General features: G+C 45.8%; 1 protein-coding gene across 1 annotated transcript in view; it reads left to right on the top strand.

Annotated features, from left to right (window-relative positions):
* RBX1 (ring-box 1) overlaps positions 1 to 14,347 on the top strand; it is an 18,128-nt gene extending 3,781 nt beyond the window's left edge. The window contains exons 3-5 of the mRNA XM_003783169.2: positions 9,068 to 9,138; positions 12,464 to 12,549; positions 14,159 to 14,347. Coding sequence (XP_003783217.1) covers positions 9,068 to 9,138; positions 12,464 to 12,549; positions 14,159 to 14,171 — 170 coding nt within the window. The 3' untranslated portion in view covers positions 14,172 to 14,347. The remainder of the gene's footprint in view (positions 1 to 9,067; positions 9,139 to 12,463; positions 12,550 to 14,158) is intronic.
* Positions 14,348 to 14,916: the final 569 nt, after the last annotated feature.

Below are 14,916 nucleotides of genomic sequence, written 5' to 3'. Positions count from 1 at the left end.
CGGCTATTTTTTGGTTGCAGCCGTCGTTGTTTTGGCGGGTCCAGGCTGGGGATTTGAACCCGCCACCTTAGGTGTACATGGCTGGCACCTTAGCCGGTTGAGCTATAGGCGCCGAGCCGAGGTTACTTTTTCATCTGAGACCTAAAATAATTTGTTATGAGATCAGAGATGGGGCAAAGAAACTTCAGGTTTCTAGATTGGAATTATAGGCACTTATTTTTTAGATTGTTCGTCTGCAGTATGAGTTTTATTTTAAATCATTCTACTCACTTTGATAGTTTCTCTGGTCTTTTTTTCTTTTTCTTTTTGACAGAGTCTTGCTCTGCCACTGGGCTAGAGTATAGTGGCATCATATTATAGCTCACAGCAACTTCAAATTCCTGGGCTCAAGCATTTCTCCTGCCTCAGCCTTTCAGGGAGCTGGGACCACAGGTGCCTGCCACAAGGCCTAGCTATTTTTTTTTCTTTGTTGTTGTTGCAATTGCCATTGTTGCCTAAGCTGATCCAGGCTGGGTTTGAACCTACCGACCTCGGTGTATGTGGCTGGCGCTCTACCCACTGAGCCACGGGCACTGCCCTCTCCCTGCTACTTTTATCTGACCTGGCACTGTCCAATCTAAATGTTAGCCACAAATACCAGTACATATATATTTTTAATTTTCTAGTCCCTACATTAATAAAGTAAAAATAAAGAAGTGAAGTTAATTTTAAAATTACATTTAATTTACCCTACTGTATCTAAAATATTTCTTTTTTTGTTTGTTTTTTGAGACAAAGTCATCCTCGGTAAAGTGTTGTGGCAGCGTCACACTGCTCACAGCAGCCTCCAGCTCTTGGGCTTAGGTGATTCTCTTGCCTCAGCTGCCCAAGTATCTGAGACTACCGGTGCTCGCCACAACGCCTGGCTATTTTTTTTGTTGCGGTTTGGCTGGGGCCAAGTTTAAACCTGCCACCCTTGGTATATGGGGCCAGCGCCCTACTCACTAAGCCACAGGCACCGCCCAGTTTTTGGCCAGGGCCAGGTTTGAACCCACCACCTCTGGTATATGGGGCCGTCGCCCTACTCCTTTGAGCCACAGGCACTGCCCAATCCAAAATATTTCTTTAGCATTTAGACTATGTAAAGGAGATATTTTACATTTTGTTTTTTATACTAAGTCTTTCAGTGTGTATTTTACACTTAGAGCACATCGCAATTCAGACTAGACATGTTACAAGTACTCACGAGCTACATGTGGGTAATGACTACTTACTGGGCAATATAAGACTAACCCAGAATCTCTCAAACTTGCTCAAAGGTGTTTTCCATGAACATATTTACATACAGACTATGGAAGTTCTGTTAAATACTCCTACAACATCCTCTAGTTTGTATTAATTTAATTTACTTGGTTCTCTATCCATGTTATTTACTACTGTACCCAGCATCTAAACATAATGTTTAGTACATAAGTGCTCGCTGAGTACTGAGTGAGAATGAATTATAAAAACTGAATAATTCACTGAATGAATTATATAAATACGGAATTGTCTCGGTATCCTTAGCTCTTTGGTTAGGGCACCGGCCACATACACTGGGGCTGGCGGATTTGAACCTGGCCTGAGCCAGCTAAACAACAATGTCAATTACAACCAAAAAATAGCTAGGCATTGTGGTGGGCACCTATAGTCCCAGCTACCTGGGAAGAATGCTGATCACACCAGAACAGTTGAGGTTAAGCAAGAGAGTCTGCTTAAACCCAAGAGTTTGCAGTTGCTGTGAGCTATGACTCCGCAGCACTCTACCAAGGGTGACATAATGAGACTCTGCTTCAGAAAAATAATAAAAAATAAATAAAAAATGGCTCGGTGCCTGTGGCTCAAGTGGCTAAGGTGCCAGCCACATACACCTAAGGTGGCGGGTTCGAATCCAGCCTGGACCCGCCAAACAACAATGATGGCTGCAACCAAAAAATAGCCGGGCATTGTGGCGGGTGCCTGTGGTCCCAGCTACTTGGGAGGCTGAGGCAGGAGACTTGCTTGAGCCCAGGCGTTGGAGGTTGCTGTGAGCTGCAATGCCACGGCACTCTACCCGGGGGGACAGCTTGAGGCTCTGTCTCTAAATTAAAAATACAGAATAGTCTGATCATTGCAACATGGAAAGCATGAATCAAATATTTTGTGTTGGAAAGCAGTCATGCCTTGTGCTGGTCCTTTACTGTCCTTGGCTGCTTTGGGCTTTGATCCTGTTTACCTTTCACACTACAGTCAAAGCACATCAGCAGCCACCATGTTGATTAACACAGATAGCAGGAACCCATCACAGAAAAACACGCAGAGTTTTCAATGTGTTTGGGCGGGTCTTTGATTACGAGCTTGCTAGTTTCACTGACTTGCATTTTCATGAGGAATTATACCCAGAGAAAGTTTTACCTTATTGGGACTGACAAAAATAGTTAATGGGTCACCACTGCCCTGGGAACTCAAGTTGAGGAGCGTGTCAGCTGCTGCCCAGTGGAGCTAGCAGGCAGGCAGCTTAGCCCAGCAGGGCAGAGCACAAACAACACTCACTTTCTACCTCGGAGGAATCGCTATACCATGTTCTTGAGCTGGATAATAATGCAGCCTCAGATGTCATGATGTCCGAATGAAAACTTGCCTTGAAATATCACAATATCACCCTTACAAGAACCCCTATAACCCAGAGGCCACAGAGAAGTTTTAAGATCAACAACATACAGGCCATCCTGATGGATGACACAAAGAAAAAATTCTGTGATGAGTACGGCTGCCTGGGCCTCTTCCTGGCTGAGCATTTTGAGAAGCAGTTTGTAGAGGAGAAGGTAAAGACTTGCTCTGGGCTGACTGGTTGTTTGTCCTCTGCGGCCTGCTCATGTGCTGCTACTGCTGCCGCTGCCATTCCTCCTATGGCTCTGGCTGCCACTACTGCTGCTGTGGGAAGTCAGCCTGAAGCACCCAAGGGTGAGGAGACCCATTTCAACGTGTCCCCCGTGGACCTGGAGACACAGCTGCAGTCTGACGAGAGGGAAGCCACAGACAGGCCAACCATCACACAGCCAGGGTCTGCCACTGAGGCCACCTAGGTCACAGCCAACTCTCATCCCGGTTATCACGCTGATTGGTTCAGCTAAATCCAGGAGAAGCTCTGGTCAGAGGTAGGATCAGTGCCTGGCCACTCCAACCTTAGAATCATGAACTGTAGTTACAGAGATGAGGAAGCTGCCACCTGCCTGCTGTGGCCACACTGGACCCCTCCTGCTACCTCCAGGTTTGCCCAGCATCAACCCTTGACCCATGAGATGTGCAGCATGCAGTTAATTACAGCAGTGTAGCTACGGTATTCTGTTTTTCCTTTAATAGCATGTGTGGGGTTATGTTCCACGTCTGTGTTGTAAGTGTGCTGCAGCGGGGCCGTGTTAACTAGACAGGCTGCCTTGGGCTTTCATTCACGTCCACCATTGAGGGCTGGCCCTCGCTACCAGATGCTGCCTGGCAGAGCTGTGACTCCATGTTGGTTGCAGGGTCTAGTCTGTGCTTTGTGCTCCCAGGCCCAAGGCCACAGCAGGGTTCTTATGTCACCTGCTGGGGAAGGGGCTGGGCCATATGTGCCCAGGTACCACCAGCATCCTCGTCTGTTCCACTGTGTTTGTGTTGGGCATAGTTTACATGGGATCTCTTCATCTTACACACAAGGCCTTGCAGCGGAGTTTTTCCTGTGGGTAAATTTGTGGGAGGCATAAGAGGAGCCCTGTCTCAGACTGAAGCCACATTCTCTGCATAGTCTTTCTAGCCTAGATCTCCTTGTCACATGGCTGTGAAGTTCCTGTCCTTGGAGCTGTGTCCTTCCCCAGGGTGTAGGAGGTCGTTTATGTTCCCGCACCCCACCCCTAAGGCAGCAAGCTGGACTGTCAGGACTATGTCTCCCTTCTCCATGTCTAGATTATCTGCCATATTGCTTCAGGCCACCTATCCTTTCTACAATCCTTTTTGGACCTTTAGAACCACAAATGGTGGGACCAGTGCCATTAGTCACAGTTACAGGGACTGAGTTCCTATGGGGGTGGTGCATGTGTGAGCACCCTGCCCTGGGATGGACCACCCTCCAGATTCACCTTTGAGTGTTGGCCTGCACGCCCTGGACCCCACTTGCCTTCACCCGTCCTCTGTGATCAGGAAGAAAGAGCTTCACCCCCTGAAGGCAGGGGTGGCTGGACTTGTGAACTGTTGGAAGTCAGTCTTTCCTGCCTGTGTCCCTGAACAGATGGGGAGCTGAGGAAGTGTGGGCATGATATCCCTGTGCTGACCCAGGGTTCAAAGCCACCCCACACTCAGTACCTGCCCTGGTACTGGACATTTTGAGCAGAGTCCAGGGCTGGTTTCTGCAAAACTTAATGGCTGGCTGCTACTGAGTGTCTTGCAAACTTCCAATAGAGAAGAGGAGGAAGCGGCAATGCCTGTGGTAGTGGCTCTGGCTTGGCCACACCAGAAAGGGCTCCCAAAGCCCACTCCTCTCCTCTCACCTGCTGACTCTGCCTCAGTTGATCTTGCCTGTGCAGCCCACCCAGGGACGTGTAGTGGAGGACATGCTCAGGAAGGCGCTGCTGGTGGAGGTGCCCCGCCAGGCCCATGAAGGATGTGTGATGGCCCCAAGTACAGACCCGGCCTGGCCATGAGCTGGCTTTGCTCACAACAGGTCCTTGAGCAGTTTGTCCCATTTTGCTTTGTTTTTTACTCATTAAAATGATCATGAAGACTTCTGGGGAGAGGGAAGATAAGCATTATGATACTAAGTTAGAAATTATTTGTTAAAATCAGACCTTTCATAAAAGTATGGGAGATTTATTGTTTGACCCATCCTTGAACAAGGGAGGAGGTGAGATAATAGAGAATCTTCTTTGCTAATCACAATGCAACAAAGAATTCAGCCTGAGATACTGGCTATAACCAGCCTTTGTGATTTTTCTTGAGACAACTTAGGAAGTGAGTTGTTTCCCTCCCTCCTAGCCTTCACCCCTCCAGAATGGCCAAGAGCCAGCTTCAAAGCTTGGATCTGAGATAGAAAGCTGCCTATCAGGGGGCCTGATTTCTGCTTCGTGATCAGCACACTCCCAGCACCTTTCATGCCTATCCAAGTGGGTCCTTTGCCAGGTGGCTTTTCAGTTCCAGAATCCTATTGCCTATTTCTTATAAGCACGTAGTTCCTCCTGGGTGGTGGGGTATGGTAGAAAAGAGCACCAGATCAGGAAGTTTATGGAGCCCAGTGCCCTTTATAATTTGTGAAAATGAAATAAATCGTGATGGCCAAGAAAAAAATAGTTAATGATTTTACACAACCCTGATTTTCTTTGCCTCTGTTTTTAAGTCACTGTGTGTCTCTCTGGATGTGAGAGAATGTACTTGTTGGAAGGACCACAAAAGACAAGGGCCATTGTCGGAGTTGAGTGCTTGAGGAATCAGCATAGGCTTTCAGTTAAATACCTATTTACCTCATAACTTAAGTGTCAAATGAAGTAGAATATTGAACACCTCTAAGAAAAATACGAAAGTATTTTAAGTCTTTTGTACATTCAGTGACTACTTACTGGACATTTTGTGAGGCACCAGGATAAAACAATGACTGAAATCAAGTCTTTTTTTTTTTTTTTTTTTTTTTTGAGACAGAGCCTCAAGCTGTCCCCCTGGGTAGAGTGCCGTGGCATTACAGCTCACAGCAACCTCCAACTCCTGGACTCAAGCGAGTCTCCTGCCTCCGCCTCCCAAGTAGCTGGGACCACAGGCGCCCGCCACAACGCCCGGCTATTTTTTGGTTACAGCCGTCATTGTTTGGCGGGTCCAGGCTGGATTCGAACCCGCCACCTTAGGTGTACGTGGCTGGCGCCTTAGCCCGTTGAGCTACAGGCGCCGAGCCAAATCAAGTCTTTAAATTTGAGAAATGCATTCTTTTATTATAGATACTGAAGAGAAGTCCCGGTACTACAACTTCCTTTAAAGAAAAAATGGATTTGTGATCTCTCTAATGAGACTTTGTAAAAGATGAAAGTAAGAATCTTAATTCAGCATTGGCGATTTTCTTATATATCTAGTCTGGCATTAAATGAACACTTATGTAAATAATGAGAATGATTATGGCTATGCCCCAGTCAAATTTCCCCACAAAGCATTCTTGGTCTGAAGATTTCCTTTTTTGAATCCATACCGATACTACAGGCCCTCCTATGGCTTTATATTTATTTTACCTTGCCCCATTTCTTGGTTGGTTTAAAGAGTTGCTATTTTTCACCTTACCTTCATCTTCTAGATGAAGGGGGTGTCTTCATGTTAGATTCAGTGTTTGCCCATCAGACATGAGTATCTTCCTAAAACTACAGGTCCCTCGCTGTTGGAAAGCGTGAAATCTCTTCACTCTTAAGAATAAGGCATTGTTTAGCAGTCCTTTGGTGGTACTGCTTTTGTACTGAAGATTGAAAGTCCCCACGCTTTATAAATCATGTAAGAAGCTGCTTCCTTGGCAGGGATGTAATGAACTGGTTATGTGCTGCCGTCTGCCTGCTCTGGGTTGACAGTGAACTATTCCTGCTCCTGTTTTAATAAACTGAACTCAACACCTGTACTCTCTGCAGCCAAAGCTGGAAAACATTTATATTTAGTATTGGTGCTCATTTTCCACTCTGGTTCAATCATTTCTATGCCATATCCCGTTCTTAGCTGGCATTCTAGATTCTAATCCTATCTCTCCTATATATTTTTGTTCTTTGTTATGAGTTTTCTGGTAATAAATACATATTAGGAATTCTAAACATTCTATTTATAGAATCAGTTTTTGTTTATTTGAGTAGCAAGAGCCTAGTTTGCACTTGGCATAGAAAGACAGGGTCCCTGCTCTGTGAGAGCTTTGAATTGGGGGGGATGGGGGGGGCATGCACATAAAGAGATACTTCTGATGTCACTTAATCAATGTTCGATGTTCTGAGTGTCTGAAGGAGAGGAAGATTGCTAAGGCTGGGGGACTGAGGAAGACTTCAGTCAAGGAGGGAGTTAAGCTGCACCTTGAAGGGTAGGGAGGTATTGAGAGAAAAGCAGAGTATGGAATAAAGGCGTAGAGGGAGGAAAGAGTGGGAGGGATTCAGTAGTTGAAAGTGCCATAAGTTGGCTCGGCGCCCATAGCACAGTGGTTATAGCACCAGCCACATGCACTGAGACTGGTGGGTTTGAACCCGGCCCAGGCCACCTAAACAATGACAACTGCAACAACAAAATATAGCCAGGTGTTGTGGCTGGTGCCTATAGTCCCAACTCCTTGGGAGGCTGAGGCAACTGAATCACTTAACCCAAGAGTTTGAGGTTGGCTCAGCGCCTGTGGCTCAAGCAGCTAAGGCGCCAGCCACATACACCTGAGCTAGCGGGTTCAAATCCAGTCCGGGCCCACCAAACAACAAGTGACGGCTGCAACCAAAAAATAGCCGGGCATTGTGATGGGCGCCTGTAATCCCAGCTACTTTGGAAGTGGAGGCAGGAGACTTGCTTGAGCCCAGGAGTTGGAGGTTGCTGTGAGCTGTGATGCCATGGCACTCTACCCAGGATGACAGAGTGAGACTCTGTCTCAAAAAAAAAAAAGAGAGAGAGAAAATGCCATAGGCACAGCCAGAAGAAAGACCTAGAACAAATTTAAACATGATGATAAACCTTGAAACAGTTTTGGTTTTTACTTTAATAATTGTGGCTCTTACTTAGCTGGTTCCATGAGAAACCAGCTAATTTAGAAATTCCAACTTGAAAGCCATCAAATTTTATTTTTGCTGCCGTTCCTGTCAATACAGTAGTACATGCACAACCCCAATAAATTCTTGGATATACTGAATAGAGCCTAGATATTTCACTCCTTATCAGACAGCAAACCAAGTTACTCTGTAGTATAATCTAGTAGCAAAAGTTAAGTTCTGTGATTTCAGATCTTTCACCTTCCCTATTTTCTGTTTTTTTTTTTTTGAGACAGAGTCTCAAGCTGTCCCCCTGGGTAGAGTGCCATGGTTTCACTGCTCACAGCAACCTCCAATTCCTGAGCTCAAGCAAGTCTCCTGCCTCAGCCTCCCAAATAGCTGGGACCACAGGCGCCCGCCACAATGCCTGGCTATTTTTTGGTTGCCCCTGTCACTGTTGTTTGGCGGGCCCCGGGCTGGATTCGAACCCACCACCTAGAGGTGTATATGGCTGGCGCCTTAGCTGCTTGAGCCACAAGTGCCGAGCCTTTTCTGGTTTTTTTTTTGTTTTTTTTTTTTTTTTGCAGTTTTTAGTCGGGGCTGGGTTTGAACCCGCCACCTCCAGCATATGGAGCCAGCGCCCTACTCCTTTGAGCCACAGGCGCCACCCTGTTTTTTGTTTTTTTGAGACGGAGTCTCACTGTGTCACCCTCGGTAGAGTGCTGTGATGTCACAGCTCATAGCAACCTCAAACTCTTGGGCTCAAGTGATTCTCTTGCCTCAGCCTCCCAAGTAGCAGGGACTTCAGGTGCCCACCACAACGCCTGGCTATTTTTTGGTTGTGGCCATCATTGTTGGCCCGGACTGGATTTGAACCCACCAGCTCAGGTGTATGTGGCTGGCGTCTTAGTCACTTGAGCCACAGGGGTGGAGCCTGTCTCTGTCTTTAAACAAAGATAGGAAAGCATGCTGTTCAGTCACACCTGTGTCTTCTCTGTTCCTTTCCCTTTTCCACATTCCTTAAAAAACAATTATGGTGGGCTGTGCATGTGGCACAGTGGGTGGGGTGCCAGCCCCATATACCAAACCCTGCCCCAGCCAAACTGCAACAAAAAATAGCCGGGCGTTATGGCAGGTGCCTGAAGTCCTAGGTACTTGGGAGGCTGAGACAAGAGAATCACCTAAGCCCAGAGCTGGAAGTTACTGTGAGCTGAGATGCCACAGTACTCTACCAAGGGCAACAAAGTGAGACTCTCTGAAAAAAAAAAAAAATTTATAGCTAATGAACCACTTGAATTGTTTTGACTGCTGTAGATTGAAAGGTTGCTGCTCCTGAGGTCCATGATCCTGTTGCTTTTATTTTCCCACAGGCATAGAATGTCAGGCCAACCAGGCATCTGCCACTTCAGAAGAGTGCACCGTCGCGTGGGGCGTCTGTAACGTAAGAAACGTCTTTACCTGTCAGCATGGCTTGTAAACATATTACTACTTTTCCTGCTTTGCCAGTCTTGAAAATAACTAGGAAAAAATGACTAGCCCACCTTTCTCTCAAAAGGTATACAAATAATTTTAAAAAGGTTTTAAATCATCATACTATTTACCTGGTAATAGGACAAAAATAATTACTACATAGGGGCATTAGTTGGTCTTGGTATGAAGTGGACCCACTTTTGTTAGCAATATTTTGGGGACCCATTTTGGGAATTCCCTTTAAAGCCTGTGGTGCAGTCTTTGGCATATTTTGTTGGTGAAAATCTTTACCTTCTAAACAGATTATTTTAAAGGCCAGGTATCTCGTGGAGTGAAGTTTGGTAAATAAGTTGACCGTACAGATCTCTGTGTGTGAATGTTTTAAATGTGGCAAATGTACTGAGTTAGGATTTTTTTTTAACATAACTCACGCCAGAAATGTTTTCTGTACCATCGTTGGACTGAATGTGGGGCCTTTCAGAATGTGACAGCTGTGAAGGATAATAATCATCAAATATATTCTAACGTGTTAAAAATTCATCCTTAGAGCCATATAGTCTCAGTGACCTGAGCTAAAATTGTCCTGTCTGGGCCTCCTATGGCAAAGGGACAGGACCATAGCTTCTAGCATGACACAGGGCTAAGCGGTTCTAGAGTCACACCACCACAACTGGGTTACTGAGTAGATGGTACCTGTCTGGGTTTCTCCTGTCAGGTTGAGGCTCTCTCTTCCACACGCGGACCTTGTGGTACACCTTCTTCATTCTCTGTCAGGACCCTTCAGCCAGTTTCACGATAGCCTGGCCGAATGGCAGCTTTCATCATTTATGGGGGTAAAGAAAACGTATTGGGCTCTTTGCCCTCCCTGGCTTCTTAAATTTGGCTAAAGAGAGACCCAAGTCAGGGCCTACCATAAAGGAGAGCATGATGTGATAGAACCCCTGCACAAGTCCTGGGTTCTAGTTCTGGGTCTTCTACAAACCAGCTCCATGAATTAGTCAAGTCACATAGCGTGTCTGGGTTTCAGTTTCCTGTCTGTAAACTATAGATAATAATATCTGTCATGCTTGCTTGCCAGGCCTGCTGTGAAGCTCAAATAAGGTAATATGTGTCAACATCTTCTGTAAACAACAAAGTACTGTAAATTTGTCCCCTTTAATTGTACTCTGACTGTAAAATACACTTATTAGTATATCTTAGGTTATTTTATTTTTTTATTTTTTTTGAGGCAGAGTCTCTCTGTGTTGCCCTTGGTAGAGTACTGTGGCATCACAGCTCACAGCAACCTCAAACTCTTGAGCTTAAGCAATTCTCTTGCCTCAGCCTCCCAAGTAGCTGGGACTACAGGCGCCCTCCACAACACCTGGCTATTTTTTGTTGTATTTGTCATTGTTGTTTAGCTGGCCCTGGCTGGGTTCAAATCCGCCAGCCTCAGTGTATATGGCTGGCATTGTAACCACTATGCTACAGGCGCCAAGCCTATCTTAGGTTATTAGCAGAGAAAAAAGTCAGGATCATAAATGCTCAGGGGTGCTGCCCTGATGCCTCCTTTACAAGCCCCTGCCCCCAGTACTTGCCATTTTTTCCAAGGTAGTTGAGCTATATAGGGACACGAATGCGGCACAGTGCTTAGTGGGTGAGGTAGAAAGGGAAGGATGTCTTCAGTCCCCTCAGGTGATCCTGTGGTTGAGAAAAATGTCTCAGCTTTCTACCTTTTGGAAATTATGCTTATTCTGTTTTTCACAATAGGTTGTATGCAAGTGGACAGGAAAGATCTTTAACAAGGCTGTCATTCTGGGAGAATATTTGTCCTGTTGAATACCCACAGTGTCTGGCTGTGGATTCTGCTCTTTAATTACTGAATTATATTTTTGTCTTTGTCATAACAAAGTTCACAAGATAACATTCTATATTACGTGGAAGTCTCCTGCATGCTTCGGGAGACATTCCGGCCAGATTTCAAAGCTGTTGTTAACCCAAGCCTGTAAAAGCTTTTGTTTTGGGGGGAGGTGTCAGTATTTCTCCCCTTGCCCCACCTTACCCCACCAATCACAGATGAAGAGAAATTGAAGGTGAACACTTGCCACTGCTTCCTTAGTGGTCACGTGGGTAGGGGAGGAAACTGAAGGTTCATTGCAGACGTATTGTGAGCCCCTCTGTAGCGTTAGCCCACACGAAAAAGCTACACACACGTTTTCTTTCTCCCGAATCCAAGCCCTCACCTAGCTCCCTCCTGGTTACCAGTGCTCTTGGTACTCTTGCTTTTTTACTTCCTGTCTTAATTATGAAATAAGCCCTTTGATGTTTTTCTATGGCTTGTGTGCAGTTTATTTCTCATAATTCTTCATTTTACCCCAATTTTCAAAATCTCCTTCTTTTTAAGAAAGATTCCTTCACCCATTAAAGGCATTTAAAGTCCTGTTCTCTTGTAATATCAATATGTCTATGAACAGATCTGGAAATATAGTTGCTATGAACACAGCAGAGCTAGTTACCGGGAGGTGCCTCTCTCAGTTTGGGGTGGTGGCAGTGGCTGTGCACTACCCTACCAGGGGCTGAGGAGAAGGCTCTGCTCTTGGGGTTCTTGAATAAGAAGGGTGGTGCTGGGGACCAAGAATGAAGAAGTTGGGAATCTGTATGTAAGTAGGGCCTTTCCCCTTTCTCAGGAAAAGTAGAAGTGTCCCTGTATAGGCCATGGGGCCAGGGAACCACAGTCCATATTTCCTCAAAGAGAAAGGGAGAGAGATCATTGCCAGAACATATCCCTGTGCTTCCTACGTAATGTCTTCCTTCGGCAGTAATGACATTTCTAACACAAGTTTTTTTTTTTATTTGTTTGTTTGAGACAGAGTCTCACTTTGTCTCCCCCGGTAGAGTGCCATGGCATCCCTAGGTCACAGCAACCTCAAACTCTTGGGCTCAGCCTCCCAAGTAGCTGGAACTACAGGTGCCTGTCACAAAGCCTGGCTATTTTTAGAGACAGGGTCTCGCTCTTGCTCAGGCTGGTCTCAAACCTGTGAGCTCAGGTGATCTGCCTGCCTCAGCCTCCCAGAATATGAGGATTACAGGCGCGTGCCACCACACCCGGCCTTCTAACAGAAGTTTTGTTGGAAATATCCTTGTATGTGACCAGGGTAGCAAGGTGTAACTGCTGTGAACTTTGGCCTATCATTGTTCTCTGCTGTTCATTTCCAGCATACTGTCTGTAACCCACTCAACTCTCCTGTGGGGCATGTTGTCAGTAGATGGCTAAGCCTATGCAGGGTATTTTTAATAAAATGTCTCTTTTCTTTCAGCATGCTTTTCACTTCCACTGCATATCTCGCTGGCTTAAAACACGGCAGGTGTGTCCACTGGACAACAGAGAGTGGGAATTCCAAAAGTAGGTGTTTCTGTTTTGACATTTGTAAGACTGGGCTTGGTGGTCATTGCTGTTCTCTGACCCATCTCAAGCTGTGCATATCCCTACTCTTAAAAGTTGGAGACATGGAACATGCCTTATTTTATTTTATTCTTTATTTTATTTTTATTTTTTTATTTTGGCTGGGGCTAGTTTGTTTTTTGTTTTTTTTTTTCTGAGACAGAGCCTCAAGCTGTCCCCCTGGGTAGAGTGCCGTGGCATCACAGCTCACAGGAACCTCCAACTCCTGCAACTCCTGGTCTCAAGCTAATCACCTGCCTCAGCCTCCCAAGTAGCTGGGACCACAGGCACCTGCCACAATGCCCAGCTATTTTGTTGTTGTTGCAGTCGTCATTGCTGTTTTGGCGGGCCCAGGCTGGATTCAAACCTGCCACCCTAGGTGTATGTGGCTGGTGCCCTAGCCACTTGAGCCGCAGGCACCTAGCCAGTTTTTCTATTTTTAGTAGAGATGGGGTCTTGCTTTTTCTTAAGCTGGTCTCGAACTTGTGAGCTCAAGCAATCCACCCACCTCAGCCTCCCAGAGTGCTAGATTACAGGCGTGAGCCACCGTGCCTGGCCTATTTTATTTTATTTATTTATTTAAGACAGAGTCTCATTTTTTTGGCCCTCGGTAGAGTGCCGTGGCATCACAGCCCACAACAGCCTCAAACTCTTGGGCTTGAGCAATCGTCTTACCTTAGCCTTCCCAGTAGCTGGGACTACAGGCACCTGCCACAACACCCGGCTGGTCTCAAACTCTTGAGCTCAAGCAGTCCACCTGCCTCAGCCTCCCAGAGTGTTATGGTTACAGGCATGAGCCACGGTGCCTAGTCCCCATGCCTTATTTTTTTAAACTAGCTTTTGGTTCATTAAACACTCAACTGTGTGAGAAATGCACAACGGATTAGCTAGTGTTAGAAGTTTGCAGCCAAGGTTTTCCCAGCCCTCTAGACCAGTGGTTCTCAACTTTCCTAATGCCATGACCCTTTATTACAGTTCCTGTGGGTCACAACTCACAGGTTGAGAACTGCTGCTGTAGACTGTAGAGTTGTATGTAATCAGTGCTATAAGTTAGTTGGGGTTAATGATAAGTTTTGAAACTGAAGGCTGTTCAATTGCTATTTTCAGTATTTGCCTTACCCCAGACGTGCCTGAGTACTGGAATTAAGGTGAACATGTACTACAGTAGGCAGGGGAGCCCAAAAGCTCAACTGTGTCTGAACCTCTGATGGAGCCAGCAGGCATAGTTCCCTTTCACAGCCACCACCAATGACGTTTCCCAGTCGCCTCCCTAATACTGCCCAGCTTTTGCTGGTGACTGTCAGGTGGAGGTGGCTATGGCTGAGTCACAGGGAAAGCCCATGATTGAGAGGACAGTAGCAGATAAGAAGTTGTGAAGGATGGTGAGATGAAAGGGGAATCACAGTGACAGTCAAAGGCCAGTATCATAACCCAATCTTGGATCACACTTTTGGTCCCCTCACATGTTTTCAAAGTTCTAACTGATGATACTCATATGTTTAAACAGGTTTTATAGTCTCAAACAGAAAGTTGTCATGGAATTACTGAAATAATTTACTTTGTTTTTCAGGTATGGGCACTAGAAAAAGAATTCTTCCGTCAAGCTTAATTGTTTTGTTATTCATTGACTGAATCGCCTTCCTGTTACTTAATTATAAAATAGATAGGACTGTGTCTTTTCTGCTTTGTCTTTTCAGTTTGCTATTCCTGCAGCCATATTGTATTCTGTGTCAAATAAAGTCCAGGTGGATTCTGGAACAGATGCGGTCTCTTGTATATGTGAAACAGTGAACATAAATGAAGGGTCCCTCCTTCCAAGGCTGAAAAGCCAGCTTTTGAAAGTAAAATGTTTGTTCATTAGAACCAGCTCAGGGTTGTCCTGTGGGCACATTGCCTAATCATGAGGAACCCGACTTCCCAAAGGGGAGTGTAGGTCACTGGCACCTGAAAACAGCAGTCAGCCCTGTCTTCTTCCTTGTGACAGCAGCAGGCAGATGAATGAGGGGTTGTGAGAACATGGGATTCAGTGACCAAACTGAACCCTGAGTTCTAGTTCCATAGCCTGGTTACTGATGGCAATCTTTCTCCGTCCCAAGCATCACACTCTGTAATGTGGGCTTCTGAGGGCTAAGTGGCATCATGTGGGTACAAATGAGTCTTTATAAAATGTAAAACCACTACACAAATGTTAACTATGGTTGCTTGTGATGTGTTGCTCTCCTTCTTAGCTTGGAAAAATAAACATTGAAAATTCTTGGCTCGGCGCCTGTGGCTCAAGCGGCTAAGGCGCCAGCCACATACACCTAAGGTGGCGGGTTCGAATCCCCA

Source organism: Otolemur garnettii, unplaced genomic scaffold (assembly GCF_000181295.1).
Source record: "Otolemur garnettii isolate 467f Iridium unplaced genomic scaffold, OtoGar3 scaffold00007, whole genome shotgun sequence".
Classification (NCBI taxonomy): domain Eukaryota; kingdom Metazoa; phylum Chordata; class Mammalia; order Primates; family Galagidae; genus Otolemur; species Otolemur garnettii.
Note: the sequence above shows the minus strand (reverse complement) of the source record. Positions and strands in the feature narration are given on the sequence as shown.